Source organism: Tupaia chinensis, unplaced genomic scaffold (genome assembly GCF_000334495.1).
Source record: "Tupaia chinensis unplaced genomic scaffold, TupChi_1.0 Scaffold000354_1, whole genome shotgun sequence".
In the NCBI taxonomy this organism is placed as follows: domain Eukaryota; kingdom Metazoa; phylum Chordata; class Mammalia; order Scandentia; family Tupaiidae; genus Tupaia; species Tupaia belangeri.
In genome coordinates this window covers 6,149,675-6,175,139 of record NW_006159849.1, presented here as the reverse complement: position 1 = coordinate 6,175,139, position 25,465 = coordinate 6,149,675, and the positions used below count along the sequence as shown (strand labels likewise).

At 38.8% G+C, this 25,465-nt stretch overlaps 1 protein-coding gene and 1 pseudogene across 4 annotated transcripts in view; both read right to left on the bottom strand.

The window, feature by feature from the left end:
• The window catches only part of ZNG1A (Zn regulated GTPase metalloprotein activator 1A), a 63,229-nt gene that overhangs the window by 6,421 nt on the left and 31,343 nt on the right, over nucleotides 1-25,465 (bottom strand). For all 4 annotated transcript variants that reach the window (XM_006152462.3, XM_006152463.3, XM_027773430.1 and 1 more), the window contains 3 exons: nucleotides 22,808-22,852; nucleotides 13,284-13,340; nucleotides 6,986-7,037 (listed from right to left, as the gene is read on the bottom strand). In XM_006152462.3, the coding sequence (XP_006152524.1) occupies nucleotides 6,986-7,037; nucleotides 13,284-13,340; nucleotides 22,808-22,852 (154 nt within the window). The remainder of the gene's footprint in view (nucleotides 1-6,985; nucleotides 7,038-13,283; nucleotides 13,341-22,807; nucleotides 22,853-25,465) is intronic.
• LOC102485597 (ribulose-phosphate 3-epimerase-like) lies at nucleotides 10,540-11,954 on the bottom strand (annotated as a pseudogene).

Here is a 25,465-nt window from a genome sequence, read left to right as displayed (position 1 = left end):
CAACAGTAACTGTAAAGATCAATTTAAGGGGCCAGATGGTGGCACAGTGGTAAAACACAATGCTCTTTGAGGCTGACCCAGCTGAGAAGGTTCCAGATTAGGGTCCAGAGACTTTAAAATAACACTGACCATGAGCATGCCTATGGCATGGGCTGGTGAGGCATGGACTGTGGTGTTGAGACTCTGTTGAGAATGTCTGTCTGCCTCTCTCCCTCTGTCTCTCTTCTTTTCTTTCCTCATGGGAGAAATTTTATATATATATATATATAAAATGAAAAGAGTAAATTCAGCCATCAAACTGCTTAGAATGTATTTTATTCAAATTGAATAACTTAGCTTTTAATATTGAGAATGTATCAACACACAATATAATTTTAGGTAACACTGCTTTATTCTTAGCTTAAACAGTATTATATAAGGGATGTATGCCCTTGTAAAGATTCATCATACAGGAAGTCTACCTGCAAACCAGCTGTCCACGTATCCCATTTCCTGTCTCACTATGATCAACACGGTTCAGCCCTCATTCTCTGCTTGGTCTCCTGACTCCAAAATGCAACCCAGCTTATGTAACACAGCCAGCCAGAGAGCATGGGTTCTCAGCCCGGCAAATTAAAGCTCAATACCTGTGACCAGGATTCCAGTGCAAATCATCGACCAAGACTTCTACACTAGAGACCTGCTCTGAAAATAAAGGTAAAAACAACTTCAGTTTCCCTCTACTTCCACTCAACGGTCAACACAGAAGACTTCAGTCGGCAAACGTGTGGGGAGGTGAGAGTGAGGGGGTTTTTCCACAGGTGTGTAAGTGATCAATTCTGCACCAGAGTCCAGCTGAGTACCCTCTAATTTAATTCATCTCTGACTCTATCCTCAGATTCCACAGGTGGAGGGCTCAGCCCCACTTTCTATGCCAATTATAAGCCCCAAGTCGTTTAACCTGTGTTTTTTTACATACAGGCTATAAATTGGGTTTCCACAACTCCTTTCTCCTCAGGTTTAATTTGCTAGAGTGATTCACAGATCTCAGAAAAACACTTACTTACATTTACCAGTTCATTAAAAAGGATATTACAACAGTACAAAAGAAGAGATGCACAGAGCAAGGCCTAAGAGAAGGGGCTGGAACTCTCATGCACTTTCCTGGCAGATGGCCCCCAGAACTGCCACATGTTCAGCTACCAACAAACTCTCTGAACGGCCCTTTTGTTTTTTTAATGGAAGCTTCATGGCACAGGCCTGACTGACTCAATCACTGACCACTAGTAATCAACTTACTTTTCTGCCTCTCCTCTTATCCTCAAGGTTGAGGGAAGGCCTGAAAGTCCCAACCCTCTACTCATTCGAAAACTACCCAGAAGCTGCCACTCATCAGTCAGTCAACTTATTTGCATAAAAATAGATACTTAGATACTTATTACTTTGGAGATTTCAAAGATTTCAGGTGTGAAGGCCAGCAGGTGGCACAGTGCGTTAAGGTACTGGGCTCCCACGTGGTTGACCATGGTTCAAGTCCTAGATCAGGCAACTTGAAACTCAGGCCAGGTGCATGTGCATGTGTGCCCCAAATCCCAAAAGGACAGTGGAGGAAGAGGGATTGCAGCGTGGCCATCCCCCTGAACTGACTTCAGTGGCCAAACATGTGGTGTGATTTCTCACTGTCTCTCTATGTTTCCAGCAAGTGTACAAGCCCTATAGCAAAAATCTCTAAAAAAAAATAAAGAAAGAAAAGAAAAAGAAAAAAAGGATTTCAGGAGCAGTTTGCAGGAAACTGGAACAAAGACCAACTATTTCACTCATGCCTGCTGGTAGGGAACATCATCATTTTCTCACTTTTATTTTGTTCTTTTAATGCCAAAGGATGTGAGCGCATGAGAGAGAGCGAGAGACATCATCCTCCAGTGGGGTCTAGCCATGCCACTCTTTTTTTTCCTAACATTTCTTCATCCTGTCCAGATACCGAGTATGTCTGCATATGCTCCTGGCTTGTTTATTGGGGCCACGATTCAGTATCCAGAGGGCCACATGAGACGTGGTGTCCTCTGCACAGCACTTAATTGCTGTGTTGTGGAGATGTCCCTCCCATTTTTAAACATTTGGATTGTTGTTTCCATTCTTCTTGTAAAGAAACACTACAGTCTGGGATCAGCAGATAGTGTAATGGTTACGTCACTGGACTTCCACAGGGTTGACCATAGTCTGAGTCCCAGACCTGGTAGCTTGAAACTCACACCAGGTGCATGCATGTGCATGCCCAGAATCTCAAAAGGAGAATGGAGAAGGGACTGCTGTATGGCTTTCCCTTCCTGGGGGAATTTCTTACTTTCTGTCTCTGTGTCTCTGTCTCTCTCAGATGAGTGCACATACCCTATAGCAAAAATCTCTTCTTAAAAAATGAAACAAAAAACTACCAGTTCAAAATACTTTCTGGTAGGTAGGTCAGAATAGCACAAGGAAACTGTAATTTTGGAAATCTTTTTTTGGAGGGGTGGGGTGTGCCATAGGGCACATGTGCTTGCCAGAGGCGGGGGGGAGACAGAGAGAGAGAAATCACCTTGCAGGGGAGATGGCCATGCTGCAATCCCTTCTCCTCTTGGGATTTTGGGCACTATGCACACATGCCCGGCATGATTTCTAAGTCCCTGGGTCCAGGACTCAAACCACACTGTCAGTCATGTGAAATCCAGCTGCCTTGAGCTCTGAGTCACCTGCTGGCTCAGATCATGTCTTTTTTTATCCAGTCATACTTCTCTAAAATTACCCACTTCTATAATTAGCATAAAAATATAACTAACTGGTCCAGATGGTGATGTGGCAAAGGCACATGGATCCAACGTGGCTAACTACAAGGTCAAGTCCTAGACACAGTAGCTTGAAAACTTTGCCAGGCACGTGTGTGTACATGCTCAAAAACCTGAAAGGAGGGGGAACGGAAAAGGGATATGGCATAGCCTTTCCCTCTTGGGGGTGATTTCTCACTTTCTCTCTTTCTCTGCCTTTCTTTGGCAAGCACATACACCCTATAGCAAGCAGTAAGTAAATAAATTCACTACTACTAATATTTTTAGGTCTTCATTTCCTCATAATGGTTCTTATATCATGTAAAAGTTATTAAATAAATTTTTATGTTCTCCCCTTACTACAAATCTGTCTTCTGTTATAGGGACATCAGTCATGAACCTAGTGATAGGTAAGAGAAAGTGTGTTTCCTCCTCTACAGCTTAGATCCACTGAACCAAATGTGACTAGAACCCAGCCAGAAGAGAAGCAAAATGACTCTATTGTTCTTTTTTTTTTTTGTATTTATTTATATACATAAAACTAGGAATGGAAAATTATTGTTCTTAATCTTTTTTTTTTTTCCTTCAGACTTTTGCCATAAGGCACCTGAGCTCACTGGAGAGAGACATAGAAAGAGAGGGAAAGTGAGAAATCATCCCCCAAGGTGGGGGGTGGCCATACTGCAATCCCTTCTCCTCCATTCTCCTCTCAGGATTTTGGGGACATATGCACACACACATGCCTGGTATATTTTACAAGCTGCCGGGTGTAAGACTTGCACAGCAGAGCTGCCCATGTGGGATCCAGTGCCTTAAGCACCATGCCACCTACTGGCCCTTAGCGTCCATCCTAATAGATGAAATCTTAGGAAAATCAGTCTTTAACTTCATTTACTTTCCTCACAGTGGATCTTACAGAACCTAACCACTTACCTTCCTCACAATTGATTGAGTCTAATGTTTAACTGATGATAGTTAACAATACTTTATCAAGTCTTTACAGATAGCAAGCTATGGAGGTAGGGAGGGGAAATACTCTACCAGATCCCTCCTACAAGACCACAGAGATTTCATCAGTTCAAACACTGCAAAGCCACACCCAGACCCTCACTACTTTTACAGTAATATCCTTAAGCCCCTCACAGAGAACTAAAAATTGGTCATTCCATTCTGAATGCTCAGAATGAAAACTGCCCCTAAGGCAGTTGCCCTCCCCCACAGTGCTAGAAGTCTTGCTGTGATCCTGCCAGAGACAATAAGCAGGCCTCTTTGTCATTCTGCCCTGAGCAGTGAGTAACTAGCCCTTTGCTTCTACATGTACCTGACAATCACCCTCCCCTTAACAAGGTCTATATGTCATTTAGTATAACAGAAACACTAAAAACTCTGGGCTACTCTCTCCCCATCATGGCCTCACTGCATAAATTCCTTAACTTAGTCACAAACTCTAGTTTCTCAAGACTAGCTTTTGTCAAGTAGTGAGTAGTATAGACCAGACTTCTGGTTCTTTGGTCTACAGGCATACCCACCCATTCCAGCATCAAGACAGTTCATGCCTCTGGGCTCCACAGTTCTCTGTATTATATTCTGCACTATGTTTATATATCTAAAGCAGAAAAGTCGATCAGAAGCTCCTGTAGGGCATTTTTTTAAAAAGGCAGAGGGAGGGAGAGACATGCTCTATTTACTGGTGAAATGACATTATGTCTGAGATTTGCTTAAATAAACTCCAGCAAGAAGGATGGGTACATAAGGTTCATTACACTGTTCTCCTCTCATACATGCATGAAATTGTCTGTTTAAGACAAAATTTAAAAACTATCCAACAAAAGAAATGTCAGGAGGATAGATGAAATAGAAAATAAAATTGGCAAAAGACTGACATCATTAAAACCTGGTGATGCAATATAATGGGTTCATTTCACTGTTACACTTTTTTTTTTTTTTTTTTTTTGCCATAGGGCAGGTGTGCTCACTAGAGACAGACAGAGGGAAAATGAGAAGTACCCTGTGAGGGTGAATGGCCACACTGCAATCCCTTCCCCTCCATCCTCCTCATGGGATTTTGGATGTGCACACACAAGCACTGGCATGATTTTCAAGCCACCAGGTCTGGAACTTGCATGGTGGTCCATGTGGGAGTCCAGTGCCTTAACTACCATGCCACCTGCTGCTCCCTGTTCTCTCTACCTTTATATATCTTTGAATTTTTCAGAAAAGAAATATTCAAAATACATTTTAATATGCATATATTTAAGTCTCACTCCTGAAGATTTGAGGGGCAGGAACTACTAAGTGTCTAATTAAAAGAACTATCTCTAGGTCTAGCAGGTGGCGAAGTGCTTAAGTTACTGAATTCCCATGTGGTATGACCATGGTTCAAGTCCCAGACCTGGAGGCTTGGAAATCACACCAGGTGGGTGTGTATATGTGCCCAAAATCCCAGGAGGAGAGTAAAGGAGAAGAGATTATGGCATGGAAATCCCCCTGGGGGAGGCACTTCACTGTCTCTCCCTATCTCTCTGGGGATTGCAAGCACCCTATAGCACAAAAAAAAAAAAAAAAGACTAGAAGAAGAAAAGAAAAAAGTCTCCACAAGTGATTCTGATTTATATCCCCATCTGAGTATCACAAATTTTAATTCTTTTAATAGATATTCACTGAGTACCCATAATATACCAAGCCTGTGCTATGTGATGAAAAATTTATATAAGGAATTTATAAGCTAATACAAAGAAAAAGAATTTTTTTCTTTCTTTTCTTCTTTTTCTTTTCTTTTCTTTTTTTTTTTTTTTTTTTAAAGATTTTTGCTATAGAGTATGTGCACTCACCAGAGTCAGACATAGAGAGAAGGAAATGAGAAATCATCTCCGGGGGGCCACACTACAGCCCCTTCTCCACCATTCTCCGATCAAGATTTTTGTGGGTGCACATGCCTGACATGTTTTTCAAGTCACCGGGTCCAGGATTTGAACCACAAGTCAGCCATGTGGGATCCAGTGCCATAACCCCCACACTACCTGTTGGCCCAAAGAAAAAACATTTCAACCAAAACTACAATGCATTATAAGCATCATAATGGGACTCTATTCAAGATACTATGGGTTTCAGTATTAGCTGTTGTACATGGTCTTGTGAGTACACAATCTTTTAAACTCTATGTCTCCTACTACAATGTCCTTTACTCAGAAGTTCAGTACAAATGTGTTTCAAGTTCATCTTTATAACTGATAGTGAGCATCATAAACAGCTGACATCTCCCCAAATTCCTGTTTCTAAGGATCTGTATTAATTTTACCAACTCATTTCAAGGGTAAGTGAGGATGAATATTTTATTAAGTTTCTTAGAGAAAGGTGCCATGATCATGCAGTATAGCTCCCCTTAAATACGCGCTCACTCACACATCCCCTCCCTCTCACTGCATATTAACAGCACAAAGAATTTATCCTAAAACTCTACCATCTAGGGCCTGCTTTACTGAAACATGTATGTGCTGAAAATATATTTATTTTGTTCCTAGCATCTTAAAGCTCTGTGATTACAATTTTAGATGCAAAACACTCAAGGAGTTCAAATTCACAGTACTACCTGAGAATAAAACTTAAAGACAACTACTTACATAAACTATGCTTACACCAGATGTTTCTTTAATCAGTTTGTTCAACATAGTTAGAAATAGACTATATACAGAATCCTTAGGCTGCTTTTTATTTTATGACCGAGAAAGCAGGAGCAAGTGAGGGAGAGAAGTATATCTGACAGAGTTTAACCATGCTGTAATCCTCCTGCCCCAGCTTCGACTCAGCTACGACCACTGGCATGTGCCACTATGCCTGGCCTGCTTAGGTTGGGCTAGGAAATGAACCAGGGCCTCCCAGCCACCACAAAACAACACTCTACTACTTGTGTCACTGTGGTGGGGCCTCCTAGGCTGCTTTTAAGAAATAAATCCCATCAGAAGAACTGATCAAAACATGCTTAGAGGATGAAAAAGCTATTTAAGATTTGAAAGAATGTTGGTTTGGTGAATTCCTATTATGCATTAAGGAAGTTGGATTAGATGATATCAAAAGTATCTAACACTCTGAAAATTATCAACACAGTCTGAAAATACCATTTTAGAATGAGTTCTAATAAAACTGTTACAAACACAGACAATTTAGTTAAAAAGATACTTAAAAAATATTTTTAAAGGTAACTTTACCTGATCAAGGTGAGGTTGTGTTGCTGGCACATGATGAAGTTTTTTCTGCAAACTAAGAACAACTAAATATAAATTCAGAGATCAACACACTCCTGATTACCCTTTACGTATAACTTAGAGACACAAGGCTAAATAAGGAAGAGACTTTCCATAACTGAATCTATTCTACAGTTCCCGTTTTACATGCTGTTCACATATCCTAAAAGAGCTTGGCAAGATTTTTTTTTTTTTTTTAAGGTTTTTGCCATAGGGTGCATGTGCTCACTGGCAAGAGACAGAGAGAAGGAAAGTAAGAAACCACCCTCCAGTGAGATGGCCGCTCCACAATCCCTTCTCCTCCATCCTCCTCTAAGGATTTTGGGCACACATGCACATACATGGGCCGAGCTTGATTTTCAAGCTCACTGGGACAGGACTTGAATGGTGATTGGCATGTGAGAATCTAGTTCCTAAAGCGCCACGTCACCTGCTGGCCCCAAAAAGCTGATAAATTTTTTAAAAACGCCTTAAAATTCACATAAAGTCACACATGTATATGCGCACTATAAAGAGAAAATACATTTTTTTTGAGAGGTTTTTGCTATAGGGTGCGTGCGCTCGCCAGAGACAGACAGAGAGACAGAAAAGAGAGAAATCACCCCCCAGGGGGGATGTCCACGCCACAATCCCTTCTCCTCCATTCACCTCTCCGGATTTTGGGCACACACACACACACGCCCGGCGTGAGTTTAAGCCACCGGGTCTGGGACGTGAACCGCGGTCAACTACGTGGGAGTCCAGCGACATAGCCATTACACTAACTGCTGGTCCCACATTTTTGTTTTTGAGAGAGTTAATTTTTTTTTTTTTATAAAGTACATGCACTTCCCAGAGAGACAGATAGAAAGTAAAAAATCACCCCCAGGGGATAGCCACCCCTCAATCCCTTCTCCTCTATGGATCTTGGGCATGCATGCAAATGTGCCCGGCGTGAGCTTCTGCCAGGTCTGGGATTCAAATCGTGGTCAACTACGTGGGAGTCTAGTAACGTAACCATTACACCAACTGCTGGTCCCAAGAAAAAAAATACCTTTTAACAATACGAAATTTGTTTATAATTCTGATAAGTCTTAGAAAAAGGAACATAAGCATTTTAGTACGACTTAGAGTTTCTTATTCTCCCTATGCTTCCAAATAGAAAATTAACACCGGTACCTAAAAAGAGTTAGAAGGATAAATGTTCCTGTCGACATCTTCCTGTGAACATATCTACCTATTAAACAACAAACAGTATCCATAAAGATAAACTTCCTATAGAGTCATCTACTGGTTGAGAGAAAATAAAGTCAGAAACTTAAAGATCATTTGTTTTGCTATAAGAAGAGCATGAAGATCAACGTGGCATAACAAATCACAATCATAACAACTGCAGCACACATCTTGACACTGAGGCGGACAGGGTGGAAGGGGGAAAGGACTTAAAACCTTGCAGATGTTTTGCCTAGAAGAACAGTGAGGGGTAAATTAGTAACAGCAAGTTTAGGAAAGAGAAAGGACTTGTAGGAAACTGTTGGAGGAAAATGAGTCTCTCTGGGGGGGGGGGGTCTTAGTAGAGAGAGTGTCAGATTAAATCGGGGGAAAATTGTTCTCTCTGGGGGGGGGGGTCTTAGTAGAGAGAGTGTCAGATTAAATCCCTTCCATCTGGTTGTTCAGGAAAGCATTCTGTTTAGCAGCTCAGCACAAAAAAAAGTAAAGCAAAGGCCTATCTATAGTGACAGGATCACATTAAATAGTGACTTTTCCAAGTGTCACTAAAGCATTATAACTGCTCTTAATAAAGGGTAGAATGAGATTCCTTTAGAAAAACTTTGAAGAATAACACGCATTTTCCATCTGTTCAATAGTCAATGTTATTGGATAATGACTGCCTCAAACTTCATGTGCAATCAAAAATGTCAACAATTTAATAGTGAACATTTAAGTTTAGCTAGTAAGTCTCAGAATGTTATGCCCTTCATTTGCTCTTTATCATACAAATTTTAAAAAGTGTAATCCAGTCAAGGGGACAAGCATATGCTACCAAAACCTAAAACTGATGAATTGGGATGGCCAGTTTACAGATTTACTTGTAAACTTGTAACGGTAACAATTTTTGTTGAGTAAAGTGCATACATCACAAATAGCTTAGTGCTCTGTATGTAAACCATTGTGTTTTAAGAAAAAAAAAAAGAAAAAATTTAGTTCTTTTCATAGTAAGCTGGAACTAGCACCTTCTCTATTTTTCTCTAGTGAAACACAAAATGACAAAGAAGTAGAGGCTATGAAGAAAGTATTTTTATTATAGCAAATTACAGCAAAATACATAATTATAAAAGAAAAAAACAAAAATTGATACGCCACATATCAAAATGGGAAATAATTTCACATAATTTTTTCTAAAGAAATAAAGTAAAGGAAAAAAACAAAGATTTCAACTGAAATATTTTGGTGTTTTACATATATGACAACCAAGTTCTTATATGCAACATAGATAAATGAGCTTAAGAAAAGTAAACTTTGGGCAGTATTTTCATTTACCCTCTTCTATAAACACATTTAAGTATATCACAGATCTGTCATCATCGAAATTGCCCATAGCTTCGAATAAAATCATATCATTCTAAACCAAATGTGAAGATGAGAGAAAAAGCATTAAATACTGCTGGAAAAATATTAACTAATCAAATGAAATGTACTGGATTCTTGAGAGTAAAAAGGGAAGGCTCAGTAAGATAAAGGTTAGGATGGGCTAAACTTCTGGTCATTGGAGAAAGACAAAGGCTCTTAGGCTCCTAGAATTAGGTGACAACCTCAGCCAACCTTCTTCCTACTCCAGCCAGCATTAAGGGAGAAAAGACCACTTTTAATGTCCAATCCAAGTTTATGCTCAGGAATATTCCTGTGATGGGGGAGAAGTCTTTTACTTCAAAATTAGAAACACAAAAGCTTGTGTGAAAAAACTTAGTGTAATTCTGATTAATTTTGTACTACATAATCAATCATTACCAAGCATAACTGATGCTGGAAACCTTAGGTTGATAGCAGAGAAGACAGTTCAGGGTGCCAAAGGGAGATACCACAACTTTTTATAGGAGTAGCCTGAAAAAATGTAACTATTCCTACCATAAAGCAACAAGTAGTCACTTTGGTCTTAAAGTGACTACTTACAAGGACTGTTTTAAAAGTAGAAATCACATGGGGCTGGCAGGTGGCATAGTGATTAAGGAGCGCTGGACTCCCATATGGCTGATCGTGGTTCAAGTCCCAGACCTGGTGGCTTACTTTCTCTCTCTCTCACTCTATCCCACTCTGGTCAAAATTTAAAAAATAATTCTTTAAAAAAAAAAAAAAGTAGAAATCACTCATCTGTAGTAGTTCAAGCACATCAAACTTTCCTGCCTTTCTACTAACTGAACTAGAAAGGCAGACACTAGTTTTGTCCAAGAACTCTAGAAATGTCTTTATCATTTTTTTCCTTTTTAATGAGAAATACAGAATGAAAAAAAAATTAATGTGGCTAATATACCCTCCTTTCGCATTAAGACACATTTCTGATTGAAATCTTAATATAGGCATATTTTCACTCTTTATTTTAAAAAAATCAAATCTCCCAGTAATAACAGTATATCACTACATCAATCTTTTAAAATGCATCACTAAAAATGTCTTTTACACACCAATTTCTAACCTCTTAGAATATTCTATGCAATAGATTTTAATCACTAGAATGAGTAATTGCTCAGAAAAGCAGCACTATCTCAGCTGTGATACAACTTGGTAGTCAATACTCCTGTTTTCCAATAAAAAGATTTCTTGAACACACTGGGATTCTTGCCGTTTCATTGATCAAGAGAACATTTCTGAGCAGCTTCTGAGCAAACATTTTTTAACGGGCTGATGATAGATCAGGGGTCTTTTCTCTTCACAATGGCACTGCCGGACACAATCGTGTTAGCTCCTCCCTCTGCACACGTATGGAACGTGTTAGGCCCTACTCCACCATCGCACCTCTACATCCAGAGTTGGGAAAGGGGTCCTTAACCAGTGAACCTTGTCATGTCTTCCATGAATTTCTGTCCTCTCAATCCAGGTTCCACCGTCATAACCAAGGCCATATCTATTTGGTTAGCCCGTGGTGCCAAGTACTCAAATGTAGTTCCTGGTTTGATGGCAAGGCCAACCCTCATCTCTCCCTCCCAAATACCTTTAATCAAAGTCCCTAGGTTCTCGGTAACCTAGAGATGAAAGGTGCATTGATTGACTCCTGCTACAGCCATCAGCTTCACCCACTGTTCTGGCATGAACACCTTCGAGTGCTGGTCAAAGAAAGGGTCCTGACTTAGATGCTTTCAGAAGCTTTCTACCACAGGGGTGACCAAAGGTGATGCTGGGAACAAAATGCCCTTCCATTACATTTGGGTGCAGAAAACCAGCCCCAGAGTCTAGCATCTGGAGGCACTCAGCCCGCAAACTGGCTAGATCACTGCTGAGGATGGATAGGCCAATCTTGCAGCCCGACACCATAGTGCTGGTTCCCAAGAGCAAATTACTCCACAAGTCCCCCCACCTATCTCTATCATTTTAACTTGCAATTTATTTACTCTACAAAAGGTTCCAACACAAGGCTGCAGGTAAAATAAACAGCTAGTAACTAACGACCTGAATTCTAGAACAACTCTTAAGCTTACCTCTCTTGAGTTTCACTTTCCAAACTGAGGAGGAGGAAATAACTGTCCTGCCTATTCCACACTTTTAGTGCTAAAATAATCCAAGAAAATTTTATACTTTTACAAACTATATGTAAATTTTAATTCTCTAATTTATAAGGTAAAGTAAAACACGATTCTTGCCCTATCCTCACAGATTACTTTAGACATTACTTTAAAATGGGAACAACACTGGGGCCAGCAGTTGGTGTGGTGATTAAGGCACCAGATTCTTACATGGCCCAACATGGTTAGAGTCCCAGACTTGGAGGCTTGAAAATTATGCCAGGCACATGTGCGTGTATGCCCAAAATCTCCAGAGGAGAATGGTGGAAATGGGATTGCAGCGTGGCCACTGCCCCTGGTGGGGGAGAGGGATTTCTCACTTTCCCTCTTTGTTTTTCTGTTTCCAGTGAGCACATGCACCCTATGACAAAAACAAACCTTAAACAAATACTAACAATACTAGATAGGGGGGGACTAGGTAAAAGAAATTAGTTTTTAAAGGCATAGCTAACGCGAAGTTAGAAATCTACATGAATGGGAATTAGGAGTCTCAAGCATAAAACCACCTACTATGCCTATCCTTAAGCAAAATTATCTCACCAATAATAATAATAAAAAAAAAACCCTGGGAGATACCTATTTTCATGACCTTGTTAGACACATGAGACTTAAAAATATACAGTGGAACATTATTCACAATAGCCATGATATGGAAACAATTTAAATGTCAACCAATAAATGACTAGATAAAGCAAATGTGATATATACATAAAATGGAATATCATTCAGCCTTAAAAAAGAAAATAGGCCATATGCAACGATACAGATAAACCTTGAGGACACTTTGCTAAGTGAAATAAGTCAGTCACAGATGGACAGACACTGCATGACTCCACTTTTATCAGGTAATTAAAGCTGTCAATCCCTTCAAAGCAGGGAGTGGAATGGTGATTGCCAGAAACTGGGGGAAACAGATAGTTGCTATTCAATGGCTGTGAACATTCAGTTAAGCAAGATGAGTAAGTTCTAAATACACTGTACATGACCAAGGCCGCAGTTAACAACATCACATTGTATGTTTAAAACCCTGTTTACAGCTATCATATTAAAAGCTCTTAACACAATTTAAAAAAAAAAAGGATACAGATCTCCAGGAATAGCTAATCTTTCTTCCCTGCCTTCTCAAAAAGATAGCCTCAGAATGAAGCAGAAGACAGGTCCATCACTACAGGGAAGGTAGGTGTTGGCGTGAGCACTTAAAGATAAAATTTTCCAAGTACTACATGCATTTCCTCGTAAAAAGAGTATTATACAAAATAGCTGGCACAGAAATATAAAAAATTACTCTCTAAAGATAACTATCATTTACACTGTAATTTTTATAGGAAAATGCATTATGATTTCCAAACCAATAACAAAACTTTAAAAAGCTTAACTCATTGAGAATGGTCTTGTATGTGAAAAGAATGACGGGAAGCTTAGGTCAAGGGTGCAACTGTATAAATTATTCCTGTAACTGTGCAATAGAATGTGCATTACAATAAGTGAATAAAATAGAGAAAACATACCCTATTCCAGAGAGACTGTCAAAGGCATGAAGATCTAAAACACTGGTAAGATCAACTCTGCAAGGAAGAAACTCAATGTGAACATTGGAATGGAACAATGGAAATTTTATGAAATACATTCAGTTAACCAAGTAAGTTCTTTTACCAAAAATGTGGGAACAAAGTAAAGTAGAACAAGTTCTAGGTTACGTACCACAGTAGAATAACTACAGGTGGTTACAATTTCATGCACATTTCAAAACAGCTACAAGAGAGGAGTTTGAATTTTCACAAAAGTAATAATTGTTTGAGATAGTGGATGGGTTTACTACCCAATTATGATCATGACACACTGAACTCATGTAACAACAACAACAAAAAAAACATACTGCATCCCATAAAATGTGTAATTATTAATATTATGTCAATTTAAAATTATAATTTTAGAACCAGCAGTTAGCGTAATGGCTATGTCGCTGGACTCCCATGTAGTCTACTGCGGCTCACGTCCCGGACCCGGTGGCTTAGAACTCATGCTGGGCACATGTGCGTGTGTGCCCAAGATCCCGAGAGGAGAATGGAGAAGGGATTGCGGTGTGACCATCCCCCCTGGGGGGGTGATTTCTTGCTTTCTGTCTCTATGTCTCTCTCTGTCTGTCTGGCGAGCGCACACGCCCTATAGTGAGAACCTCTCCAAAAAAAAAAAAAAAAATTATAATTTAAAATGTAGGCATAAAGATTAGTCAGCATATATTATTATTTTGTGAAAACATAAAATGACAAGAAACAAGAAGGCTCTTATAAAAAATTATACATTCATAAAAATAGGTGAATGACATAAGGTCAAGGCAAAAACCATTTGAAAAAAAAAGCAAGGAGTCAAAGGACCGGCAGTTGGCATAATGGCTATGTCAGTGAACTCCCATGTAGCCGACGGTGGTTCAAGTCCCGGACCCAGTGGTTTAAACTCACGCTGGGTGCATGTACGTGCGTGCTCAAGATCCCAAGAGGAGAACGGAGGAAAAGGGATTGCAGCATGGCCATCTACCCTGGGGAGTGATTTCTCACTTTCTGTCTCTCTGTCTTTCTGGCGAGTACACGCACCTGATAGCAAAAACATATCAAAAAAAAAAAAAAAGAAAGAAAAAAACAAGGAATCAAACAACTGAAGTATAAATATTAATTCATCGTAGGACCCTAATCCACATGGTTTAATTTCATTCATTCGGATTGAGTTTGCATGTAAGAAAGAAGCTTCCCAGTTAGTGCTCTACCTGAATAGACACTTATTTAGTGATCATTAAAACTTATCAGAAATGTGGAACCAGCAGTTGGCATAATGGCTATGTATGTCACTAGACTCCCATGTGGTCGACTGCGGTTCGAGTCCCAGACCCAGTGGTTTATACTCACGCTGGGAATGTGTGCTTGCGTGCCCAAGATCCCGAGAGGAGAATGGAGGAGAAGGGATTGCAGTGTGGCCATCCCCCCGGGGGGTGATTTCTCGCTTTCTGTCTCTGTGTCTCTCTCTGTCTTTCTGGCGAGCACACACACCATATAGCAAAAAAAACTCTCAAAAAAAAAAATACTTATCAAAATGTAATTCAAATCAGATGAGAGTAAGACCTAATGAATATTAGGTTTGTTTTAAATATACAAAAGTAAATTTATAAAGACTAATAATGGAGTTACAATGTTAACTAAGCCCATAAAACAACAGAGGCCAATGATTTCTCCATAATCAAAGCTAAAATGAAGGAATCCTAAAAAAAATAAATAATCAGCAAAAGCATAATTAAATTTAAAGATTAAAGCTTCAGAAATTTGCCAAACATTAAATTTTCTCATAAGGGAAACAAAACTTCATTTGTCAAATTCAAGATTTATTTTTAAATGCACAAACCATGTAAGATAAAACATCTCCTTTAACTTAGGACTGGCCAGCTGCGCCTGCTTTGTTCATTCTCAACAGTCTGTCACATGTCCGCACTGAGGCAACAATACTACCAGATTATCAACGCTTATCTTTGCCCAAGACACATTCCCATCCTATTCAAAGAAGAATGCTCCAAAGTTCTATGTTAACAGACTGTAACACTTCAAATTCTGGGCAGCCTAGATGTGCAAAATTAGGAAAAATGATCAAGCAAAGAAGTTAATGTCCCATGAAGAAATTTTTAAATATCAATTTACACTAACAGACCGAAGTCCTAACATTAAACATAATTCCTTTTTCACCCTCACAGGTTGAGCAAATATTTATACTAACATGTCATAGATGAATGAAGTTTCCCTCAAGTTTATCATCTTCACCTTAGGAAATAGCTTAAAGCTAAATAAAGTTTATATATACCAATTTTGAGAACATCAAATTTAGTTTTGAAACATGAGATTCTAAGTAGACTACTGTTTCACTGTGAACGTCCTTGACAGTATGTCATTTAGAGGAAATTCTGCTTTATACTTTTCCAAAACAGGAACAATAATATATCTGTATGATAAATTATACTCTATGGAGAAACATAATAAAATTTCAGGGGAACCAGCAGTTAGCATAATGGCTATGTCGCTGGACTCACACGTAGTCGACCGCGGTTCGCGTCCCGGACCCAGTGGCTTAAAACTCACGCTGGGCGCATGTGCGTGCGTGCCCAAGATCCAGAGAGGAGAATGGAGGAGAAGGGATTGCGGTGTTACCATCCCCCCCCGGGGGGTGATTTCTCGCTTTCTGTCTCTATGTCTCTGTCTGTCTGGCGAGCACACGTGCTCTATAGTGAAAACCTCTTAAAAAATAAAATAAATAAAATAAAATTTCAGATCTCTTGCCAAATTCTCTATGTAAACAAAAGAAAAAGTCTAGGCTTCTATATTAAAGTTTCTTTTCTTTTCTTTTTTTTTTTTTTTTGGAGAGGTTTTTGCTATAGGGCACATGTGCTTACCAGAAAGACAGAGGGACAGAGAGAAAGAAAGTGAGAAATCACCCCTCAGGGGGGATGGCCACACCGCAATCCCTTCTCCTCTCGGGATCTTGGGCACACACGCACACGCGCCCAGCGTGAGTCTAAGCCACCATTTCCAGAACTCGAACCGTGGCCGACTACATGGGAGTCTAGTGACATAGCCATTACACTAACTGCTGGTCCCTTTGGCACCTTTTTTTTGGAGAGGCTTCTATATTAAAGTTTCTATGAACTTTCCCCAAATCTAGTATTGCCCTGAAAAAAAAATTATTCATTCATTCAAAGGATATCACTAGAAAACAAATTTCTATGGCAACAAATACATTTAATTTCCTCCTTCAGAGATAAAAACATCAGATCTTTTTCAAAATATTACAATAAAAAGATAAAAAAGACCATAACCATCACTTAAAATTTGAATGTGAAAATGAAGCATACAAAAAGAGGAAAGGAAAACTTCAAAGTTCCTTTTTCTCCTAATGTTTTGAACTATCTGTGACAGGAAAACCCAAAGTTTTTCCTACGAAGAGCTACTTTCAACTTTCCTTACATCTAAAGAATACGTTGAGCAGCCCCAGACCAAGGACAGGAGAATGGAAAGGAAGTGGATTTTGGCCACCAACATGGAGAGAGGACTGCAGCTGCTACTCTCGGGATATTAACTGTCATCTTTTCAAATTCCAGTGAGTATCACAAACAGGGTACGCCAGCCAATCCTAGATCAAGGCGTTATAAATACTGTCCAACAGTCATCAACACTAGAACTAAATTTCCAAATGCTTTTCCCAGTGGTACCTCAAAAAAGTACAAAAGTAAACTAATCACCTTTTCCGAACCTATCTCCACTCCCCCACATACACCAAGCTCCTCTTCCATCCTGTGTTTCTTATACATCAAAGAATCATCCCACACTGAGCCAGCCTCTCAAAGTCATACTGCTTTTAAAATCCTTCACTAAGGCCCCTGCCAACAGGAGAAAATCCAAACTATGTATTATAGCCCTCAAAGCCCTCTGTGGTACATCTCCTTTTTCCTCTCTGCTACGTAAATTGTATGTTCTAGCCATTCTGAACTATTTACAGGTCCCAGGAAAACAAAACCTTCCTCATACCTGGAAAGTCATCTTCACTCTAGTCCACCTGGAATGGATGAACTTTTAATCATTCCTTAAGATTCGGATCAATAATCAATAATCATTAGTCAAAATGTTCCCAACTTGGAACCAGCAGATGGCATAACAGTTACATCGCTGGACTTTGATGTAGTCGACCACAGTTCAAGTCCCAGGCCCAGCAGCTTAAGACTCATACAAGGTACGTGTGTGTGACTACTCAAAATCCCAAGAGAAGAATGGAGATGAAGGGACTGCAGCAGGACCATCCCCCCGGGGAGGTGATTCCTCACTTTCTGTCTCTCTGTCTCTCCAGTGAGAGCACTTGCCCTATAGCATAAATCTCTCTTAAAAAAAAAAAAAAAAAAAAAGTTCCCAGCTCTTCATCAAGAGTAGGCCCAGCCTAGGTGGCACGGTAGTGCTAGAAGCCACTGCAGTGCTAGAAGCCACATTACTGGCTGTAGATTCCCACCCCCTATAACATGCCAAAACATGCACGGCACGTGTGTACGCACACACACACACACACAAGATCCTGAGGGGTTTGCAGACTGGACAAAGGAGACTGCAGCATGACCAGATCGTGACAAGGGCGCTTCTCTCTCTCACATGTATGGACTCTATCATGAATAAAATAAACTAAAAGAAAGAAGAGTCATTCCTCTCTCTTCCTACTCTTATAGGATCCCATGCATTTAATATTCCTATTATGATATATCTACCATGTTGCTTTTTGCTTGCTTGCTTCTGTTTCCTCCAAATGACTGATCCTCTTAAAAGCCAGGTTTTTGCCTTATGTGTTGTTTAAATCCTTACAATGCCATGAAATGAATAATAGTCGGGGGAATGTTCAATAAATGGTTTGCTGAACTTATTAGCTTATTACTGATCAACTGGGTTTTGTTTTGTTCTCTGTCCAGTCCACTTAGATCTCTAAAATTAAAATAAGCAAAAATCTAGAGAAGATAGGAATGGCCTTTCTGATTTTCTGCTCTTACTTCTAAAGTCTACATGGTCTACCAGAACATCCACTTGCCTCTCAATCATTAAGTCAGACCAATAAGGTGATGATATATGCTATTCTTATCCCTTAATCTCAAATATTCAAGGAGAGCCTTTTTCTATACATTCTTATAGCAGCTTTTCTATAGTTTGCATTTTTAATCATAAAATGCTAGGGATTAAAATTAAAAAAAAAAAAAAAAAAACAGGCCAGCTTAATGGCCTGGTGGTTAAAAAAGCTGGATCCCACATGGTTGACTACATGTTTTAAGTTCCAAATCCCAAAGGAGGTAGAAGTGGAAAAGGGATTACAGTATGACCATTTTCTCCCTTCCCTCTCTCTGCCCTCTAGCAGAAACAAAACACAAAAACAATAAAATAAAACTCCTATTGGAGCGATTTTAAGTATTTTGTTAAGAACCAAATCTAGTTTCTAAACTGGGAAGCTCAAGGTGCTATGCTTCGGGGAATAATACAAGATTCATGACTCAATAATAAGAACTGTACTGTGTCTGCTCTTCACTTAAAAGGATCCTAATCCAACTTTAGTCTTCACAGCAAGGAAGCACTATTTCAGAAGGTTCCTAGATTCTCAGGTGTACTGGCAAACCCAGATACTGAAGAAACAAAAGATAAAAGATTTTATTCACTTGTTGGGGCCAGGAGATGGCATAATGGCTAAGTCACTGGACTTCCATGTATTCGACCACGATTCGAGTCCCGGACCAGGCAGCTTAAACTCACACCAGGAACCTGTGCATGCATGCCTAAGATCCTGAGAGGAGAATGGAAGAGAAGGGATTGCTATGTGGCCATCCCCCTGGCAACATATATAAAAATTAACTCAAAAACCAATCATTGATTTAATTTAAAAAGCTATAACTATAAAATGCTTAAAAGAAAGCACAGGAATAAATCTTTGAAACCTTGGATCACAGAAAGTGTGACATATATAATCTTGATGCCTATTAAGCATAGATTAGTGTTTTATTTTTATCTTCAAATTGTAAAACCTTCGACAACTGATACAACCTATTCTCCTACTTCAAAAAAAGTAATAAAATCTTAGCGGCATAGTACTAATGAAGATAAATGATACCTGAGCTAGCTGTCAAACAAAAATTAAAATTCTCTAGACATCTGCTCTATTTCTAGGAAAAGGAATTTTCGAGCATTAAATGTTTAATATATCTAATATAATTAATACAGCATGTAATCATATCAATTATACATGGTATATTTTATTTTCTCATTTTAAAAAGAACAAATTCAGAGAATGAGTGTTTTTAAAGGTACTTCATTTTGGGACCAGAAGAGGGTGTAATGGATACATCACTGGACTCCCATATAGTTGACCACAGTTCAAGTCCTGGACCCGACATGTTAAAACACACTGGGCACAAGCACATGCATGCCAAAGTCCCAAGAGGGGAGTGGAGGAGAAGGGCTTTTAGTATGGCCATTCCATCTGGGGGGTGATTTCTCCCTTTCTATCTCCCTGGTGAGAGCATGTGCCCTATAGAAAAACCTCTCTTAAAAAAAAAAAAAAAAAAAAAAAAAAGTTCCCAGCTCTTCATCAAGAGTAGGCCCAGCCTAGGTGGCACGGTAGTGCTAGAAGCCACTGCAGTGCTAGAAGCCACATTACTGGCTGTAGATTCCCACCCCCTATAACATGCCAAAACATGCAGGGCACGTGTGTACGCACACACACACACACACAAGATCCTGAGGGGTTTGCAGACTGGACAAAGGAGACTGCAGCATGACCAGATCGTGACAAGGGCGCTTCTCTCTCTCACATGTATGGACTCTATCATGAATAAAATAAACTAAAAGAAAGAAGAGTCATTCCTCTCTCTTCCTACTCTTATAGGATCCCATGCATTTAATATTCCTATTATGATATATCTACCATGTTGCTTTTTGCTTGCTTGCTTCTGTTTCCTCCAAATGACTGATCCTCTTAAAAGCCAGGTTTTTGCCTTATGTGTTGTTTAAATCCTTACAATGCCATGAAATGAATAATAGTCGGGGGAATGTTCAATAAATGGTTTGCTGAACTTATTAGCTTATTACTGATCAACTGGGTTTTGTTTTGTTCTCTGTCCAGTCCACTTAGATCTCTAAAATTAAAATAAGCAAAAATCTAGAGAAGATAGGAATGGCCTTTCTGATTTTCTGCTCTTACTTCTAAAGTCTACATGGTCTACCAGAACATCCACTTGCCTCTCAATCATTAAGTCAGACCAATAAGGTGATGATATATGCTATTCTTATCCCTTAATCTCAAATATTCAAGGAGAGCCTTTTTCTATACATTCTTATAGCAGCTTTTCTATAGTTTGCACTGTTAATCATAAAATGCTAAAGGGATTAAAATTTAAAAAAAAAAAAAAAACAGGCCAGCTTAATGGCCTGGTGGTTAAAAAAGCTGGATCCCACATGGTTGACTACATGTTTTAAGTTCCAAATCCCAAAGGAGGTAGAAGTGGAAAAGGGATTACAGTATGACCATTTTCTCCCTTCCCTCTCTCTGCCCTCTAGCAGAAACAAAACACAAAAACAATAAAATAAAACTCCTATTGGAGCGATTTTAAGTATTTTGTTAAGAACCAAATCTAGTTTCTAAACTGGGAAGCTCAAGGTGCTATGCTTCGGGGAATAATACAAGATTCATGACTCAATAATAAGAACTGTACTGTGTCTGCTCTTCACTTAAAAGGATCCTAATCCAACTTTAGTCTTCACAGCAAGGAAGCACTATTTCAGAAGGTTCCTAGATTCTCAGGTGTACTGGCAAACCCAGATACTGAAGAAACAAAAGATAAAAGATTTTATTCACTTGTTGGGGCCAGGAGATGGCATAATGGCTAAGTCACTGGACTTCCATGTATTCGACCACGATTCGAGTCCCGGACCAGGCAGCTTAAACTCACACCAGGAACCTGTGCATGCATGCCTAAGATCCTGAGAGGAGAATGGAAGAGAAGGGATTGCTATGTGGCCATCCCCCTGGGCAGTGATTTCTCACTTTCTGTCTGTCTGTCTCTCTCTTTCTGGTGAGCATACACGTTCTACAGCAAAAATCTCTCTCTAAAAAAAGATGTTACACACTTGTTTGTTCATCCACTTGAATTAACAAAAAAGTCACTACATATTTACTGTTCTATATTATAAAACAACAAATATTAGAAATGTCAAACAAATAAAATCATTACACAATAAACTAATTAAGATAAACTCTTTACTCAGAACACGGATATCTCCAAAATGAAAACAAAAGAAGAAAATTTATTTAAGGTATTTGTAACTATAATCCAAATAACTGTTATCATGACAGAACCACAGCTACATATGCATATGATTTTTACAAGCTTATTTAAGCATTATGCAAAGATCGATGTGTCATTTTGTAGTGAAGAATTAGGGAAGTGAAAGATGCAATCGGAAGAACACAGATACCAAAGAACGGCTCATCATATCAGTTCTATTACCAGAGATTTTCTACAATGGAATTTGAAATGCACATTTGGCATGTGCTTGCAGACGTCTTACACTAAGGGCATTCTTCTGCCACTTCAGCCCGCAGATGAGTGGCTCCCGAGAATGCATACCAAATTAATTCCCCAGCTGTTCACATGCATAAGCAGCTGCTGCTGTTATTGCCTAACACTTATGGCAGTCTATCAGCACCTCTAATCTCTGCCATAGCAGTCAAGTCACTCAGTTAAAGCCTCTGCTGCACTTCCAAAGAAAATCTCTCGACTAGGGTCTGGGTGGCACTGGACTGCCAGCTGTGAGCTTCAGAGCTGCTGGCTGCATGTGGCTGGGTCTAATGGCTGCTGAGCTTAATAAAATACCTCCACAGAAATTTTCTGAGATCACGACAGCGTTCAATGGAAAACAGAGTTAATTTACAGAAAGACAGTTCACAGATGGTTTAAAAGAACATCTATTTTATAAACTAATGTACATTTGTATAACAGAACAAAACGAAGAACCTGAAAGAAATAGAAATCAAAACTTTATATAAAGAAATCTACCAGAAACTTAAAGATTCATAGATTTTTACATGACTTTGCTTTTTTACAACTATGAAATGCCAAGGAGGGTTTTAAATATTAAAAAGTCATTTAAAATGCTGAAAAGCCATTTAAATACCTCAATTTTCAATAAATATACTACTTTTTCATATTTCTTTATTAAGTTACCTTCTTGAGTAGTTGAAAAGTCTTGTTTCCTTTCTCATTAAGCAAAACCACAGTTATACAGTGTTATCCTGACTCTGTAGAGGGAAATGTTTTAACTAAATACACCAAACTAATTCATAAAGAGCATTTGAAACAATATTTTTGGGTCCTATTTCTTAAAATGCAACTTTATCTTTCTCGTATTAGAATCAAGCATACTTAATGGTTATCATTAATAACTACAATTATTTGCTAGTATTAGTAACAGGTTTAAAAAAGTACCTTGATCTTCGTGTTTCTAAAATTTTTCCAAGTCCATTTATTGATCTAAAATAAATTTTAAAATAAGAAAGAGACAAAAACAAGGAAAAAGTAAACATCAACTTTTTTTAAAAAGCACGTGATTTCTAAAATACAAAGTAAGCACACATAAATATATCCATAACTAGAAAAAAAATAAAAGCAGAAAAATACAACTTTTTTAATAGTTCAAATGTGTTCTTTTCTTTCAAACCATAAATCAGATATATTCCACTCAGGCACGAAGAAAACACAATGTGCAAGATTGTCCTATACAACCGAGAGACTAGTGTTATTTCCTCTCCAACGTGCTTACTTCTCTTCGCATCTGAACCTCGTCAATTGCAATTCTGATATGTGATGCGGGGTGAAAAGTCAAAAGGGTCTGTAAGTTATTAAACTGCTTCTTCTAAATTCTTTTCTGCTATCATTGTAAAAAACACACTGGCAACACGCTGGCTAATAGTCAATACTGCCACCGTCAGTCCAGTTTAATTATCAATATGAATATATAAAAAACAAGCAATAATAATCACCTCTTTTATGCCAAAAATGTTACTAAAGGGTTTATGTTCTTTCAAACAATCACAATGGTACAAAAGATTTTGAAAAGAGAAACAAAATTTCAAAGACCAGTGGGAAAAGGAATTAAAGAAATAGGGACCAGCAGATGGCATAATGGCTATGTGGCTGGACTCCCATGTAGTCGACTGCGGGTTTGAGTCCCAGACTCAATGGCTTAAACTCACGCCAGGCACGTGGGCGTGTGTGCCCAAGATCCTGAGAGGAGAATGGAGAAGGGAATGCTGCATGGCCACCCCCCTGGCGGGGGGTGATTTCTCACTTTCTGATTCTCTGTCTCTCTCTGTCTTTCTGGCGAGCTCACGTGCACTATAGCAAAAACGTCTCCAAAAAAAAAAAAAAAAAAGAAAGAAAGAAAGAAAGAATCTCCATTCACACATTCTGCCTTTCTAGAATTTTCAAAATATGTCACCTTTCTCTTTCATCCCCCCTTTCAATTCATTTTGAGTGCAACAGAAGCTAACAAAAAAAGAATCTATGTTGTAATAATGATGATAATGGCTGACAGAGCACTTACTATGTATCAGGCACAGTACAAAATTTATCAACACTTTCTCCAAGCGAACTTAAGAGAAAAGGTTAAATAAGGAACCAACAGATGGTGTAATGATTACATCACTGGACTACCACATAGTCAACTGCAGTTTAAGTCCTGGACCTAGTAGCTTAAAACTTGCACCAGGCAAGTGTATGTGCATGCCCAAAATCCCAAGAGAGTGAAGGAAAAGGGACTGCAGCATGGTCAGCCCCCGTAGGGGGTGATTTCTCACTTTCTATCTCTCTGTCTCTGTCTCTCCAGTGAGCGTACATGCCCATAGCAAAAATCTTTCAAAACAAAAAAAGAAGAAGAAAGGTTAAATAAATTCCCTAAGATCAAGAATTAGAAACTAAGTAGATACCAAGGCCCATGATCTTAGCCGCCACAGAGATGTTATTAAACATTTTTATAGCAAAATTGAAGGATATTACAATTAAAAACAAATTAGTAGAAAATATATAAGTTTCTTATACAGTCATTAATTTTTACCAACTATGTCCTAATGAACCTCATCTTTATTGATTCCATTTATAAAATAGTATATGAACTGGTAAGACAGATTCAAAATCTGATATCAGCAAAAGTCTTAAGTATTAAAAACTGTTATGTTGAGCCTTCATGCACAAAGCATTGTACTCATTAAAGATGACCAATAATAAAAGCTATTGAATGTCTCTTTATATATGGCATTCATTGGTTTGGTCTAAAAAAGTAATTTAGGGCCAGGAGGTGGAGCAGAGGTTAAGGTGACTGGCTCCCACATGGCCTACTGAGTAGCTCAGTCCTGGACCTGGTGGCTTGAAAATCATGCTGTGCACACACATGCACGCATGTGTCCCCAAATCTCAAGAGGAGAATGGAGGTGAAGAAACTGTGGCATGGCCATCCCCCCTGGGGGGTGATTTCTCACTTTCCCCTCTCTCCCTATCTTTTTTTCTTTCTCTCTCTCTCTCTCTCAAAGGTACTCATAACCTATAGCACACTATCAAAAAAAAAAGGTGCCAATAAAAAATTTTTTTCTTTCAATAATTCAAAACAAAGCCCCTAAATTCTAACCTCATTTGAAAAGTTCATCTTTGTTTGCAAAAAGAATGGGAGTCTCCCAAACAGTCACAAAATGACTGATCATTTAACACATATATGAGTATAAATCCTATTATCCTATGTCGATCAGCTTTGCCATGAACACTGAAGATATTAAAAGCACACTGGAAGACAAGGCAGAGTTCATAGTTAAGGAAGACATAAGTCAATGAAGATTCAGGAGAAATGACACCACCTGAATCAGAGAAGACATTACAGAAAAAGAGTGGCAGAGAGAAAATACCTCTACAGAACGGAGAAAATGCTAAACAAACTAACGAAAAACAGAGAAGATGAAGTATAGGGGCAGAGTGAGAACACATTATGAAAGAAGAAGAAATATGGCAAGATATATATATATCTGTGCAAAAGTAAATTAATCACTTTATGTAAAGTGACAAAGTGTGGATGCTGGGAAAGAATCAGAGAAGACAGGA